Here is an 18156-nt window from a genome sequence, read left to right as displayed (position 1 = left end):
ACAACTGTGTTCTCCACTAAACCAGACCACCAAGTGTCACATTTACACACCTTTTAAATACCTCCAGGGATGGTGATTCCACCACTTCCATGGGCAGCCTGTTCCAATGCCTGAGCATTATTTCAGAGAAGAATTTTTTCCTAATTTTTCTAAACCTTCTCTGGCATAACTTGAGGCCATTTCCTCTCATGCTGTCACTTGTTACCTGAGAGAAGAGACTGACCTCCACCTGGCTACAACCTCCTTTCAGGCACTTCTAGAGAGTGATGAGGTCTCCCCTGAGCTTGCTTTTCTCCAGGCCAAACAAACCCAGCTCCCTTAGTCTCTCCTCATAAGACCTGTACTCCAGACCCTTCGCCAGCTCCGTTGCCCTTCTCTGGATACAATTCAGTGCTTCAATGTTCTTCCTGGAGTGAGGGGCAACAGGATACAAGGTGCAGCCATGAGTTCTGAGTACAGAGAGACAATCACTGCCCTGGTCCTGCTGGCCGTACTATTTCTGATACAAGCCAGGATGCAATTTGCCTTTTTGGCCACCTGGGAACACTGCCAGCTGTTGACCAGCACCCCCAGGTCCTTTTCCTCTGGGCAGCTTTCCAGCCACTCCTCCACAAGCCTGTAGTGCTGCATGGGGTTGTTGTGACCCAAATGCAGGACTCAGTACTTTGGCTTATTGAACCTCATCTAAGTAGCCTCAGCCCATCAATTCAGCTTGTCCAGATCCCTCTGCAAAGCCTTCTTGCCCTCAAACAGATCAACATTACTGCCCAACTCGGTGCTTGCGAACCAGTCTGTGTCAGGAAGTTATCTTCCAGGAGTCTCCTAGACTGCTTCCTCTCTGCTGTGTTGTATTTCCAGTATACATCTGGTAAGTTGAAGTCCCCCATGAGAGCAAGGGCTAGCAATTGTGAGACTTCTCCCAGCGGCTTATAGAATATTTCCTCTGCTTCTTCATCCTGGCTGGGGGGGTTCCCATCGGGATATCTGCCCTGTTGGCCCCCCTCCTGATTCTTACCAACAGACACTCAACTCAACATTCAATAGTAACTGTCATTAAACTCTATAAGTATCTTCTAAAGCAAAGTCAACTTTTCTACAATCTTTCTCACAGATCAACATTTGGAACTACAAACCTCAAACAATACAAAATTTGGTTTAGAACAGATGCTAGAAGGGGACAGAAAAAAGAGCAGGGAAATTTTCTGTTTTATTCCGTATTCCCTGGATTCCATTGTGATGCATAAATACCCTTAGAAAAAAGTTATTTCAGATACGCAGTCAGCCAACGTATAGGTCATCTTATCTACCACTCTTAATTTGAACTACAAATAATACCTTAAATGACTACTTAACCACAGGAAGCAATAACTGGTATTCCTAATAGGTTTAGAACATTCCTCTGTGACAGTTTTGTGGTTTCCATCAACATAAGAATATGTTTTCTAATTCATTTAATCCCAGAATGAAAAGTAAAACAAAAGATACAGGAGCAGTTTTCACTGAAATACACAGTGAGTTGGATGAATATTTCTTTGACAGATACCTCACATAATATGTACTGCTGAACTAAGCATATAATTTTTCTTAACTTTAGCAATAATTTTGACCGTCTAAATAAGTACTGGTATTTTCAGTAGCTTAATTTTTTTCTTATATTAGCATTAAAAAACTAATATTTTTAATAAACAGAGTTTCAGATTTTTTTCTAAGAAATCTAATGAAAAAAAAGTTCAGCATTAATTATCAGTGTTCTAGCAGAAACAAGGGGTCTCCAGGTTTAGGTTTGATGTTATTTTTATAATGCAGCAGGTACTAGCCTCCACTAGAAAAAAAGAGGCTTTTTAATATGCTATTTTATGAAATGTAAGGACATAACTTATAAGAGCACAGTTTTAAAATATTTATTATAGCTCTCAGAAGCATCTTGACAAAAAGAACAAAGTTTTCTGATTTTGCATTTCAGATATCTCTACATTTCAGAAATCTGTAACATCTATGCTCCATTCATAATTACTAAGACTGAATGAATCTTTCCACATTCTCTTCAAAGGTATAAAATAAGGTAACATATTTATTACAACTAAAGACAGACACAAGAACCTAAAACCCTCACTAAATTTTAATTCACAGGGATCCAAAAGATTTAAGAGTTCATCAATATATTTCCCAGTGATAGAAGGTATGTCATATGTACATTAAACTTTTTACAATGAATAACTATTCCCTCTATGTTCTCAGGGAGAAATCAGATGGGGAGAGAGAACATTATTTTTCAAGGGATGTTAATAAGACACTGCTAACTCTCATCTTCAGACCTCAATTAATATCAGCAAATGTAAACGCCACATACAATACAGAATTAAGAATTTTCTGGAAATATTCTTTCAGCAGGAATACTGGCATATTCCTTGAAACTGGTGGTTTAGGGACTTCCTGAACTGCAAATTACATGAACCTTACTGTCAAGTAGTACAAGTTGCATAAAACAGAGCCAATTATCAGCTTTTTCTTAATGAACTGAAAGTAACAGGACTTTCCTCTTCCTTCATCATTACTCTTTCTGTTCCCCTATTCAATGCAGCAATTTCACATGACTCTTCAAAGCAAAATATATCTGCCCAGAAGCTCATAAATGCTTCATCTATTCCCATCTTGGATTGTCTTGTGAAAACGTCATTTTGAAGACCGAAAAGACTATCAGTGCAAATTATTCACTTACCTGTTTTTCAGCTTGACCATATTCTGATCCTCGGGGTGACAAGAAGTGACAAATATGACCATTGTTTTTTGCTTTTTCTCGAAGACCCATAGCAGTTCGTACTGTAGCATTTCTAGCATGAACGAACACCATCACCTTTAGATAGAGAGAAAGAGGGCCAATAAGAAATAAAAAAAGTCTTAATCAAATAATAAGAACACTTTAATTACAAAATATTCCCTATGCTAATAACAAAACCTAGTTAATACATGATGTACTGATGAAACCTAATGTCGCTTAAGGGAAATTAAAGGATCATCCTGCCTGTATTTCATATTTTCTTTCAAAGAGCTTTTGAGAAGGCTGTATTTTTTTAAAATTTTTTAGTCTTAAAAAAAAAGAGATCAATTGTTGGCAATAAACAGTTCGTCTTCACAAAGTAGTGAGATTAACATTGAAGTAAAGAGTTCTGTTATTTTTCACATTCTAAATGATCTGGAAAGCAAACAGTGAGGTGATAAACATCCTGATGGTAGGACAGCTGAAACACAAACTGATTATAAAGAGCTTCAGAAGGATATTGCAGTCCCAATCCACTGGACAATCAAAGAGAAGAATGAAATGAAGCACCAACAAATGAAAAACACATATGGGAATACAATTTTTAATGTAACAGATATGATTATGGGTATTAAACCATACTATCACTCAGTAAGATACCTCAGAAACATTGGACATTTTCCTGAATGTATTAACTAAGAGTTGAGTGGTAATCACATATGGTACCTGAACCAAGACACAGCAATGAGATGTTAATTCTTATTCCTTTACATATGTACATGAAGCAATATAAACTGATATTAAAGTTCACTGTGAGGCACATTTAAGATGAATCATAGCATCAGTATTCACCCTGATTGGTAGAGATAGAGAAAAGTGGTTAAATACCATCCAATTCCAGTGTAATAACAGCTCTGAATGTCTGTTAATCACGTACTGCTGGGAAAGGTACAGCATGGAAAACACTCTATATTGTCCCCCTATGTACTTTGTATTGTCCAAGGTTTGCTTAAATTGACCACACATAATTGGTCAGTCAGCTCTTCAGTTTGATAAAGTATGACAATTTCTGTGGTCTTAAAACTCACAAATGAAAAGTTTGAGTAACTGGTTCTTGAGTAAACAGCAAACATCATTTTGCAAGTTGATGTAATTTGCATTAAAATGTAATCATGGAGTTACAGTTCTGTTTTAAGATAGTTTCAGTTGAATTTTAAGATATGTCAAATTTCTGAGAATTGTGGGTTTAATTTAGGCACCACCATGCTTGTAGATACTTGCAGTATATAACTGAATTATTTTAAATTAAACACTACTAAGAAAGTAGCAGCATTTAGGATATAAACTAGTTATAACCTTTTTTCTTAATTTGTAAATTCCTAATTTAATTATAAATTTATAATATACATATAATTTTATATAAAAGAAGACATAACTGTTGGGAATTTATATAATCTATAAATTCATAATTAAACCTAAGCAAATTATTTCAGGTACCAATACAGAAAAGACATAAAAAGAGAAACAATGTGGACATATCTATTTGTTGCAAGGAGCAATTACTCCTTACCTATTTTAACTTATTTGATAACTTTCCAGCATTGATGTAATAACACTGTGGCTCATACAATTGTTAGCTTTCATACTGGTACAAATGTTCTCAGTTACAAGTCACAGTTAGCAACATAGCAATTTTCTCTTACTTAAAAACAACATATTGGCAAAATATTTTTTAAAAAGAGAATCACAACATAAAAAAAGTAGTGTGTGCCCCTTCTCCATTAATTATTTAAGGATTACTTGTCTATTTACATTTTTTGTAGTTTTTTTCTATAGAAAGTCTGAATAAAAATACATAACTACTCCAAACAACAATTTTTTATTATTAATAGATCCACCACATCTTCTTCAGTGAATTTGCATTTATTATAAACTCTGTATCAACAGGTTTTATGGAAAAAAATCACTTTTAAAATCAATTTGATTTTATAGTCCACTAATTTGTTTCCTTTTTAAATGCAGTTATATTAACATTTGATTCTTTGCCAAATAGATTAAAATCTAATCTTCAGAAAATAGCTAAATTCTGAAAGTTGAGAAACCAAAGAAATACAGTATCAGGCATTAAGGTGAAATAGGAATGATCCTTCTTATCCAGGTAATTTTGAAGCTCCTGAGTAAGGAAGTGTAAAAACATTTGGCATGTTGATTACTTGGGGAAAAAAAAAAAGAGTCACATATAGAGCAAGAGTTTTATGATTTAACCACAAGATAGGTTTGGTGATTCACTTTACAATGTATTTTAGTCTTTTAGATTCAATTTAATTTGAAATCCTTACGTGTAACTTCAATCTAAAATGGCAACTATAAGAATGGTGTTTACACAGCATTAATATTAGTTAAGTTCTAACATATTAGACTAAAATATTTCTGCATGTTTTGACATAAAATTACTAAATATCTTACTGGTCTCCTGACTTTTTTAAAATTCTCAATCAAAGACTAAATAAAGTGTGTCTGAATTTTTTGGAGTGGGTGGGAGTTATATGGCTGGAAGGACAAAGCTAAAATATCAGCTGCAAGCAGGAATTCTTTCAAAGTTTGAAAGGAACTAATAGAACCAGACAAATAAAATAGCAAGAAAATCTGCACACAACTATGTATGTATGTCCAATAGACTTATATTTAACCAGGGTATAATTATTTATAGCTTGCTTAAATAAGATACACAGAAAGGATCATATTAGAAGGCAAGTTCAAACCTAACAAGCTACATGAAAAAAAAAGTAAATAAAGCTGTCAGGGAAATGAGAATAAGTTACACAAAGCAGAGCACAGACTACCAGTCACAGAAGAGTTGATAGTAGAAAATAGGCCCTTGATTGAAAAATCTTTCTTTCAATTATTATATGAATGAACAGTAACTGCAATGCTTGTAGAGAAAATCCATTCCTGAAACTCTAAGTGAGAGGAAAATCCCTCTTAGTTCCAGTCATAATCAGGCAGAGCCATTAGGAACTGCTACTCTGAATTCAGCTGTTGCCATGATGTCCTGGTCCTGCTAAGATGATGACAAGCAACAACAAAAAGGTAAGGATATATTATTTTGAAGACTTAGAAGAAAATTTGTTGTTATTTTTCAGGTTTTTTCTCTGCTCTTAATTCTACCTTGAAAGCAAACATGATCCAGTATCTTTCTGGGGATGATACTGAGCTAAAAGTAGTACACTAGTTGATGAAGCAGTAGCATTCATATTTTATTTTTACTAGTCATAGAGAAGTATCAGAAACTGAACTTAATAAGAACTTCTATAGGGAAATAAAATCTAATAGCTGACACTTTGTTATAGAATATTATACAAACATATAAATGTATGTATATTCTATAACTGAATCTTGGCCACTGAGTGGCTAAAAGGACTCCACAGCATTACTTTAGTAATACTTTCCTTTCAATTAACATACTTTAAAACATATCACTCAATAACCAGTTTGTCTCAGTAGAAAAGAATCTGAACCCTTTTTCAAAGTCTGGCCCTTTATTTTATTTGAAATTATGACAAAATTGAGGGTTAAATCTAAAAAATGACAAAAAGTAGTATGTAGTACTACGGAAGATTTAATAATGTAATTGTACAGTTGGACATACCTGCAGTCATCTACTAGAGATGCTATATAAGATACATATGAGTTCAAGGAATGCAGATATTAAAAGCATAGATATGAGGAGTCCTAGAAAAGACCAAAATGTCCTAAGAAATAAGAGCATAAATAAATTAAATTTGCATTTCTTAGAAAAATTGAATTCTTGGCAAAAATGAAATAATAGAGTCCTGAGTACTGGATAGCCAAGTGAAGAAGAAAAGGGGAAAAAGCACAACCAATCAAACAAAAGAGAACTACTGTGCAATGGGTACAGTTAACAGCAGGATCACTGATCCAATATTTAAAAGCCATGAAAACACTAATGTTTGAGAGAAACATCACATTTTCTTCTTGCTGCTGAGAATGTCAAGAGTTCCAAAAGAGAGTTGGAGCTTTTTACCTAAAACCAACTAAAATACTCCTTTCTGATCACTGCCGGCCATAATATACGTTTAGAAACAATGCTGGAAGCTTTAGAAACTTTGATAGGAAGAGGCACTCAGTATATATGCTTCAAGAACTGGAGGACAGATGGATTGGGACCACATGGCATTTTGTGCTCCAAGTTCCCTTTCTCTTCTCTTTTAATTATTGTAGTCAATAAGTTTCAATAAATTTATCAAGCATAATCAATAAAGCGCATATGTTCTTGCTTTCAGTTAACAGAGGCTTTGTACAGAATTGATAAAACTTCAGTTATGATTTCTCTAAACTTCTGCCCACATGTATGACAGTATCTGACACCACAGCAATCATTCAGTCAGAAGGATGTTAAGATGTTATTGTGCAAACAATAATTAAGAAACAAGCATTGTGTAACTGTCCTCTACCCAGAATCCCTTCTTACAGATACCTGATTTTTCAGATGTGTATCACATTTCTTTATGAAATTTACTTCCCTCTGTTTTCAAAGTAATAATGCACACCTGAATTCATTGACTTTTATGCATTTCATGATCACAAATCAACAGCTAAATAAATTTAAAATGATTGTACAAATTGTTGACAATTAAAAGAACTTCTCAGTGAGAGGCAGACAGACATCCAGTGTGATTAAAAAAAAAGACTGCTTCATTAGCTGATTAGAGGTGCCCAGTCTTAAGGCTAATGTTTACTTGTAATCTCTGTACACCACCAAATGTTTGTAAAGAACCAGTCCTAGCTAAAAATTGATATACAACACCTTGCTGAATGTTTTTCCCCCAATGACTTTGGTAAGCATTTACCAAATATGTTGTAAAACAACAATATAGTCTTTGGAGGGTTAATTTAGCCTGTCCTAACTGTGTCAGAGAATATTATATTTCAGTGGCAAAATCTCTGTGCATTACATTATGCAAATAAGTTAGGAAAAGTAATTTAGAAGAGAGAGAAGCGGTTCCACAGTTACAAGCTGTGTAATTAGATCTGTAATCTGCAGTTCAAAGCTAGCTCTGGTATATATAGCCCTAGTGCTGAAAGCGTCTGCTGTTGCTCTCCCGAAACTAAAGCTTTTAAATAATAAAAAATATACAAGAAAGGAGAAAGCAAATGTTTCTAGCTAGGTTACCTCCTCAAAATTTTCTCAAAATATAAAACAAATCAAACTTTTTCACTTTGTTTAAAATTCACAATGGGAATTGCCTGCATTCCCCAAGAGTTGCATATTCCAGGTTTTAATCTTTATGAAACATGTTAGTGCATCATCAAAGCAGTAAAAAGTGTGCTATTATTAAAAATATCTACAAGAACTAGTTCTTTTATCAGAGATATGTAACTAGACGCTAGCAGGACTTCTATTTCCACTTAGAAGAGAAAGAAAAAACACACCACATATACACATAAAAAAAATATCAAAAATAATTACTGAAAATTTATAATCCGGTACTTGAAATACATTTCTTCTGCCTTGGACAGTAAAGATGTTTGCACTAAGTTGTGCTACTGGAAAATACATCTTTCAAACTGATATTCTCTATGATAAGTTCAAAATGGTGCATAATTATTTTCTGGGAAGCACACTCACTCTTTCAGGTACCTTTCCATCTTGTTATTAAAGTGCTGGTCACTTGAATGCTTGAGTTCAGCATCTCTGTTTAACTTAACACCTCTACTCAAAGACAGAAAGCCTAGGTTTTGCCACCCACTTTGTATCACACCTTTCAAAGATATTAAGATGAAAGAATAAGTTTATTTAATGTTGATATTCATTTTATAGTAAAGAAACAAGTGTCTATATTTTAGCCTCAAGACACTGTTTGGCTTCACACTGCTAAATCCTTATAATATGTTCTTTTATGTGCTATCCAGTTCTTGATCTTGGGTACTACTTCTACTGAAAATGAACAGTTCAGGATATGGAACACCAGATTAATCTGTCCAAACGTTTTCTCCCTTAAGGTCAGCATGAAACCTCCTCCAAATATTTTACAAAACTCAATCACTAATAAGGTTTCAACACTTTTCCCCAAGGAGTGTTAATGGCACCTATTTATGTTAAAAATATCATCCTTTGCACATCATTAAATGGAACCATCTCCTAGACTAAGTACTACTCACTAACATCTAGCCTTATTCAAAAGAATAATAAAACTGTTTATCTTTTGTGTTGCTATTTCTCCCTAACTGCCAAGGTACAGTTCCAAATTGCAGTGCTCAACATTTACAGAAGAAAAAATAAACTCTATGCAAAAACAACACACACACTTCCATAATAGCTCTTGATCAAAAATACTGAAAAATCAGTATGTCATGATTACCAGATCTAAATGACAGCATGGTAGTATATAAATGTGACTTCCCCTTCCTCTCACTAAATCACTCGTGAAAGTAACTCATGAAAAACTATCCAGAACTAGCAACTAGAAGAACAGCAATAAAGTATATGAAATAAAAAATTTTATAAGTTAGCCTATACTAAAGCTTAATAACTATGATGTAGAAATCTTACTTCTACTTCAGCAGATTTTTGTACTTTGCATATTTAAGTTTTTTCGCATATTAAGCAACACCATGGGAATGGAAAAGTGAACAGGCTGCATCACTTACTAAGGCAACATGAGAATTTGAATTTATTTGCTAATTATTTTAATTAATGTTAGTACATCTTGTATTTCAAAGAAATATTGAAATAATTCACATGTATACTAAGATCTTTAACACTACAGAAAACTGGATTACTAAGCTGCCTACAAACTAGTCCTAATAACACATTTTATATATCCTTCCTTTTCTATAAAAAATTCTTCACGAGTTAAAAGCAGGCTGCATTTCCTCATCACATACAATTAAATAATGTGCATTAGAATACAGGAATTTTCATTCAAGTCCGAGGAGTCAAAAATACCAAAAAAATTTTCAGCAGCAGTCACCATTAAAACATCTCTACATTCAAGAGAAACATTCAGGAAACTGTGCTGAAGAACAGAAAATATAAACTAATAAGAAAGAAATATATAATATTGCTGCAGCTAATCAGAACAGTAAAGCGATATATTTTGAACTCTTGATAGATTACCACTAATTGCTCCCTAAATTTCGATTTAACTATTCACTCAAATAAATTATGTCTGATCATCCCTGTTTAAACAAAACCTAAGATTCTTTAAAAATCTCTGTGTAATCTAATTTACAAAATCTATTTAACATCACTATTTATCTAATTATATTTCTATTTAGATATATCAGGTTTTAAGGGGTAACAACTCCATTTTGCAAATATTTTTTGATCATGATGTGCAGTTGCTCATTTATTTATTGACAATAATACCACATTTTAAAGACATGCCCTATTATTTCAATTTTTGTATTTTTTTTAATGTGGAAATGTATATTTACTTAAGATGTGACTACCCTAATGAACGTTATATTGCACAGTCCCATCTAATTTTTTTATTGCTCACGAATCACAGAATCTTCTGAGCTGGAAGAGACCCACGAGGATCATCTAAGTCCTACTCCTGGCCTTGTACAGGACACCACAAGAATCACACCATGTGCCTGAGAGCATTGTCCAAAGGTTTCTTGAGCTCTGTCAGGCTTGGTGCTGTGACCATTTCCCCGGGGTGCCTGTTCCAGTGACCAACCACCCTCTGGGGCGGTTGTCCCCTGACACAACTTCAGGCCATTCATGAAACTCTGTGTAAAGAGTTATGGTAAGGACACTGGAACTATATTTTTTTCCTATTGGCCCTTCGTACATTTTGCTTTGTGTGTTCTAAATCTATCCATAAAAAAGGCTCTATCACACACATTTTGAAATGCCATCATCTTTCTTTGTATTACTCCTGGGTTTCCTCTCCCTGATTTAACCTTCTCTATGCTTCCTTTTAATGTTTGAGTTTTGTCAGGAGCTTCTTTCTCATCCAGACTGACTCTGGGTCATTTTGCTTGATTGCCTGTACATCAGGATGGACCGTTCTTGAGCTTGGTAGATCTGATCCCTGAAAATCCCCCAGGCCACCTGTCATAGGATTCTTCCCAGGAGATTTCTGAAAAGGCCAAAGTGCTGTCCTGCAGCCAGGACAATGCAGCTTTTTGCCTTGTTTCCTCCATCAGAATCTTGAACTCCACCATGCATGGTCACTGCAACCTTCAACAGCTTCAATCATCTGCGTTGGGAAGTTGTCATCAATGCGCTCTGGAAACTCCCTGGACTGCTTTTGCCCTGCTGTGTTGTGTCTCCAGCAGATATTGGGACGGTAAAGTCCCCCAGAAAGACCATGGACTGGCTAATCTTCCTCCTAAACTCTCAGGTGGCTTATTAGCCATCCCTAGACAGAGGTCCAGCTATCCCTGCTGTACATACAAGCAAGTTTCTCACCACCCTAACTTTGACCTTACTCAAGATTCCGTTTCCACCCATTGCAGCACTCAGTCATGTGAGGCATCATATCACATCTCTGACCTCAATGCGGTCTTAGCTCAGCAACTGGATGCAGACCCCTGATTTCTCCCTTTAGTTCCATATGCTGCATGTTGTAGTGCACAGGAATTTCAGAGAGGCACCCAGTTATGCTCATGTAAAACGAGACATTGTGTCCTCTGCCACTACTAAAATTGAAAGATATAAGGGGTTCATGTCATTTCCTTTCAAAGCTGTTGATTAAAGAGTTATGGACCCATAAGTTTGACATTGAGCCTCTAGCACTAAAATAGGAGATTCTGATAGCATCAAACCTTTACACTGAAGAAAAGCCAGCAGTAGCACTAATGGGAGGATGCTTCTGAGTAAAAAGTACCCATACGAAATGTCATGACTCTGCCTTTATATTTTTGTACAACAGTTACATACATTTTCCACTAATGTGGAAATAGTTTGATTTAATGCACATCAGCAAGTTTTAAATTATTAAATACTTTTAAAAATGCAAGCCCTTGTGTTTACAATATTCTTTTATTATATTTTTAATTATATTAGATGACATAAAATAAATACTCAGTTTTGGAATCAATGCTTAAATATGGATTCTGGACACTAAAGAAAACCTGTTTCAGAACAATATAATGGGATCTATGCTATCTTCCATTTGTAGCATTAGCCAAATATATTACAAATTGCAAAGGAAAAATGAATAGAGTGAAAATTAAAGCAGAGAGCAAATTAGAATAAGACAAACAAACAATGCTTTACTGACTCCTATAGGTGGTAGAAATTATTCTGAATTTTAATTGACAGGATAGAATAGAAATAGCAATAACTATTCTTGTAGAGAAAATTAAGCAGGAATAGCTAGTCTATTTCTATGCAAATATATGTCATTAGGCAGTTAATAATTGCGTTTTTGCAGATGCCAATGGACCTGAACGACAATTATTCTTCAAAATTACAAGCGTCTTTTCACTGCATTTTTTTTTTCAAAAAACAAGATCATGCAATAATTTGTTTCAAGTATTTCCCTTTGTCCTGTTTTGACATTAACTATTTTGGCTTTGTACAATAAAATGTTTCTATGTTATAATAAATTACATTTTTAACAAATATCACTCCAGAGTAAGAGTTATGTCTACTGTCTCTCTTCTTATGTTTTCAAATCTATTTATAATTACATGCATACCATTCATAATATGCACAAATAACTCAGGAGTCAGTAGTGATAAGCAGATTCTATTCAGCTTTCCTAAAGGAAAGGAACATGGAGGATACTGGAGAAAACCTTTATATCTATTCCCATTCCTTTTACTTAAGTAAAAGAAGATTAAGAAAATTTCCATGTCAGTCTCTCTACCTTCTGGTTTTGTACGATCCAGCAACATAAACTTACTAAACAATTAAAGAACAGAATTGTTACGGGTTCTAGTTTATTTCTTATCAGTACCAATTTAATACCAGTCTTTTATCCAAATTTTTGCTCCTAATCAACAAGTTCTCTAGATCATCAGAAAAGCAAAGAATTGTTTTCAAGTATAAGCAATGTTTTTAATACGAAACTTAATAAATTTATGAAGAATTTAAATAATGCAATAGTTTGCTAATGGTAGTAAACTGTGCTAGAACAAAGAGTATCTCTCTCCTAAACCCACACTTTATATACCTAGTCCTTCTCAAAATATCCTACCCTAAATAAGTATGTCATAAATACCTCCTGACTAAACTGCATGCAAGTATACAAATGTAATATATTCTGGAACCATCTTTTCAGTACCACACCATCGTGTATGTGAGAAACTTCATACTTTGGAAAGCGATTAGAAGTATAAAGTCAAAGGAATTTCCTAATGCATCTTAGTGAAAATTTATTTCTCATCCTCATGGATTCCTCAAAATACCTTATTTTCTACAGCATCCTGTATATTTCAAATTAAAACCCACTAATTGGATTCTCTAATTACAACTGTTAAAACTCTGTGACAGGCCTAAGGTCTTGGTGGACAGTAGCTGCCTTGTTACATTTTGAATAATTTACATATGTTTTGACAATAATCAGGTAGTTTATTAGTTGATACTATCTATTATATTAAACTAAGCACACAGATCATTTTCTTTCAAGGCTACAGGGTAAGAATTTTCAAAAGCTTTGAACCACTAACAATACTCAACATGTCTTCTGGAGTATCAATTAATCTTGTAATTGAATTCTTACTGGAAAACAATATAGAGCTGACAGGAATCCACAGACTTCCAGAATCTTCTGGATTGCTAATGGTCTGCAGAATCATGTTTGAAAAACAGCTTTTAACATAGAGCCAGTAAAAGTTATTGCATATGGCTGCTAGACTGGTCAAGTTGTCTTTACCATACTTGTAAGCCATACATCTATAATTTAACACTTAGGTCATCCACAAAAGGCCAACTGGCTCAAGATGTAACCATCTATTACTTTGTTTAAATATAATTTTAGGCTATGAGAACTTATTCATCTGGAATTAAGTTTGATTTTTCTTGTTTTAATGATTCAATGCAAATTCATAAAATCAGAAGAAGAATAATAGAATTATTCTTAAAATATAGTAGCACTCACTACCTTAAACATTTGTATTACCAATACTGACAACACTGTGAAGCTGTGCAAGACTACAGACATAAAATAAACACCTCATGCACTCATAATTAATGGCAAGATATTAAATTGGTGCTTCTGGTCTACATAAATTCATTGTGAACACCTGAGCACACACATGCAGACAAACTACTATATAAATACAAGCATATGTGCAAAAATTAGCATAAGGCATAGAAACATTGCACACATTTAGAAAGGAACTTAATTGAAGACTTATGGTTTTTCATATACATAACTTGTTATGGCATCCATTTCCAACAATTTCCTCAGCTGTTCATAAAGGCAGCTGACAAGGTAAATGTTTAAAGCCAAATAGATTCAACTAGAAAATATAGAGGAAAATAGTACGTACATATCATTTGACAATAATATGAAACATCTGCTATAAAACACCTTTTGAAGTGTATCTTCTACATAACACATCAAAACAGGATTTTTAATTAAAGTAAGATACAAAATTTCATTTATACAGGCATAAGATTATATTAACTGTTATATCCCTAAAATTGCAAAAGGCAGTTATTGTGGAAATGAAGTGCATAAATAAATGATGAAGATGCAGAATATAAAAGTAATGCACCAGCACTGAATTAGTTTGCGATTTTGTTAAAGAAAGCATACATACAAATGGCCATAATTGTGCAAAAACTGCAAAAGAAAACTATCCTAAAACTCAATTTTTCACTTAATCAGTTGACAGAGAAATAACATTTAAAATCATCAGTCATAATTCAGCTATCCTGCCGGACCACTTTACCTTCTGTATTTGCGTATTTTTATTCATACATGTGTGCATATATAAATATAGAAGCAATATATACACATATATATGCAAATAAGCCACACCAGATGATGAAGGAGAAGTAATCTGTACAGACACAGAGGTACAAAAACTCAGGCTGAAATAAGCTTTTTAACCTCTAAGATGAATGTCTGGGAATAAAAAAAAAAATCTAGATGAAGAACACATTTTAACAAATTCCTGTAACTTGTCAGAGCTATTTGTCCAAAGTATGCTATAAATACTATTTTACCTGGGAAAAAAATACTAGGACAAGTTTAATTCTCAAGGTACTAAGTTCCAGAGAGAACTCTGAAGAAAATACTGTTTTATTAAATCTTATCTCATGACATGGCTATAAAAGCATTGTCAACAGTTCCAGTAACTAAGCTTATTAAACTTTTATCTTCACACGGCTTCTGCAACCAAATAACAGCTGGAAAACTGATAATAAAGAAATTTAATCCATCATTTTTACAGATGAAATTAATACCTGTCAAATTCACTTCTGACAATCTAATATAATAGATTTAAATTAGCTATTCTGTTTTTTTTTAAAGATAGTGTAAGAAAACCAAGATGACACTTCTCAGTATTGCAAGATTCAATTCAAGTATTGCAAGTAGAGAACAATTACAGACAAAGTGAATGTTTTATGTGTAATATATATTGCAGAACCAGTTCTGACTGTATAAGTTCAAGTGTAATTTGTTTCTGACCCATGACATAAAAAATCCTGATTTGAAAGAGTAAAGTATTAAAACTCTGTTCAAGGTGGTACTTAGAAATTATTCCAAAATTAAAAAAAAAATATATCACACCTCAATATTATTTCTAGTGAACTAAATGCAGATCAGTGGTATAGAACAACATTCTAATTAAGAACATAAATTCTAATTAATAAAGCAATCTTGATCTCCAGAAAACTGCATAGTAACTACCCAGCGCATAGACTAATTAAAAATTTAACCAGTATATACGGCTGTATTCTGCACATTCATGTAATTTGAAAAAGATAAAAGGTAAAGCTTGTCACAGGTATATCAGATGCAGTTGAGACAACACTGCAAAAGCAAAAGCAGAAGAGAACACAAACCAGCCAAATGTAAGAAACTAGCCCAAATGAGAAGAGCGAAAGCTCAGAAACTAAGGTACTTGAAATAGCACGTTCTTCAAAAGTTAAGAAAATTGAACAGAGATAAGCACAAAATGGGCAGTCCAAAATCACCACTCAGTGCATCAATGAGAACAGATGGTTTGTATAAGGCCATTCATTGTTTTAAGTATTTTTGTCTATATTTTCAGTCCCAGCAGTGAGATTCCTAGCATGTTAATTCAAAAAAAGGTGTTGTTGTGTCTCCACTGGTTTACAGTTACTAAAACCTGCTCCACTCAAGTTAAGTGGAGTTGTTGCTTATTTTGTAGGATCACTATAACTGCATTCCCTTTTTGATGTTGTGGTGAGGCTTTCAATGCTATTTAGCATTTCAAAAGTCCAGGTTCTTAGCAACAGACAACTTGGCATCTTTGGCCACCTGAAAAGCTCTTCCTTGCCTAAAGAAACCACTTCTTGTAAAGCCATGATGCATTTATGTACTGACACCTTGAGTCTTAACGCATGCGCAAACAGCAAGGTCAAAGAGAACCGCAGAAAGACACTAGAATTTCCATGGAACAGTCAGTTTTTGCTATGAACTGAAGATACCAAGCTCAGTGAGAAAATGAACTTGCAAGAGCTTCAGTGAGTACCAGAGCTAACAGAAGAAAAGTTAAAACAGATAATGTCATGTCAGACTTACACAGAAAACTCTCAAAACCAGTGGGAAAGCAGGCATTCATTGTCTTAAAAGGAAGTTTCAGAAGACAGGAGAATGCTAAAGGCGCTCCAAGTTGAAAACAGTAATAAACAGACAAAATGGCAAAGGACCAAAGTGCATTGGGTAAGGAATGAGGACTGAAACTTAGATATCTCTGACTGAAGATGAGTAACAGAGTACTGAAGGTCAGAAAAAAAAAACCTTACAGAAAAGTAAGGTGCAGACAACAAATAGAGGAGACCTGCTGAAACAACACCAAGAGCAAAATAAAAACGCAAGTTCTTTTGAAGGCTTAAATGATATCAAAGAGAATCAGTTATGAGAAAAAAAAGAACAAGAAAATGCTGTAAAAAATCCCAAAAGAGGTGAGCAGTCTGGAGAATGTGGCCAAAAATGGTTGTATGGGTGCAGTTTGAGGAAGCACCTCATCCAAAAGCTTCCAAGGACTTCAGCAACAAGTCTAATTTATAATACAAGAAATTTACTTTTTTTGATTGAATCTTCAGACAAAATAAAATAAGGAAAAAAGAAAGGATAGCAAACAGTATGGTTCTGACAAACTCAGAACAGCAGAAGTATTTAAGAGGTGATGGGGACAATGGAAGAAACATAAGAACATCCTGGTAACCAAGCTAAAGAGATAAACCAGCAAAAGTCAGTAAGAGCAGCAGATATAATGGAAGTGAATCTATGTGTCAGAGTAAAAAAGAGTTTACTCCTCAGGATACTAACTTAAGCAACTGAACCTTGACAAAGACAGCAACAGCTCCATATTTTTTAGATGAAGGAATTTAACATAAAGTCAAAATTGACACGATACATTTCAGAGGAATAACCTTAAAAATACTGTTATTTCTCAAAACTCCTAAAAATACAGTTGTTTCTCAAATCATAACATGACAAAAGTGTTTTCACCCTCATAAATTGTGAAGATAAAGACAGTATGATATGCATTGTCCTAAACTGGCTAATAATGCAATGTTTCAATTTATTCTAAAAATGATGTTGATAAGTGCAGTCTTCAGTCACTGCAGATAGTTCACTGTCTTTGCTGATCTTGTGAGGTTCTCTACAGTCTGTCTCAGAAAGGTGCTACCTGCACACCAGAACTCGTTGCCATTAAATGCCCTTCTCACAGGGCTGTAAAATGCGAAGTTTTTTTCAGCTCTGTAGCTGAATTAGAGCTGTTAATGCATGTGGCCCACGACTGGTGACTGTCTGGCAAAAGACAGCTGTAATAACAGGGAATGATAATTTCAGTCACTTAGCCTTCACCTAGCCTTCAAGTGAACAGTATCCTGGAACAGAGGTGCTGGCAAAAATAAGTTACCTGCAACTGAGCCTGGAGTCGCATTCTTTGACAAATGGTGCACAATTTTTTCTTTCTTCATTAAAAGAATCTTTGATAGAGGTAGAAATAAAACTCCAAAAATCAATCCAAGAAGACCTAGTATCTTTTCAGATAATATCAGAACATAGCAGATTCAAAGTACAACATGAAACTAAATATTCACCAGCTAATATCCAGCATGGAAGGACAGTTCCAGAAAAGCAGACTTAGCAGCACTAGAGGTTCTCACTGAAAGCAGTCTTAAGAGGTAGGATCTGCCAGAGAAACCTTCTAATGGAGTTCTACATCGTTAGCAATTCTACAAAATGAGCACACTGACTTAA

The 18156-nt window shown here is 34.3% G+C and overlaps 1 protein-coding gene across 1 annotated transcript in view; it reads right to left on the bottom strand.

Annotated features, from left to right (window-relative positions):
* ASCC3 (activating signal cointegrator 1 complex subunit 3) overlaps nt 1-18156 on the bottom strand; it is a 246623-nt gene that overhangs the window by 126501 nt on the left and 101966 nt on the right. The window contains exon 13 of the mRNA XM_027731475.2: nt 2720-2854. Coding sequence (XP_027587276.1) covers nt 2720-2854 — 135 coding nt within the window. The remainder of the gene's footprint in view (nt 1-2719; nt 2855-18156) is intronic.

This window comes from Pipra filicauda, unplaced genomic scaffold (genome assembly GCF_003945595.2).
Source record: "Pipra filicauda isolate LSUMZ 115617 unplaced genomic scaffold, ASM394559v2 scaffold128_size5466820_pilon, whole genome shotgun sequence".
NCBI classification, from domain to species: Eukaryota; Metazoa; Chordata; class Aves; order Passeriformes; family Pipridae; genus Pipra; species Pipra filicauda.
The sequence above is the reverse complement of the archived record's forward strand: the minus strand, read 5'-3'. Positions and strand labels throughout refer to the sequence as shown.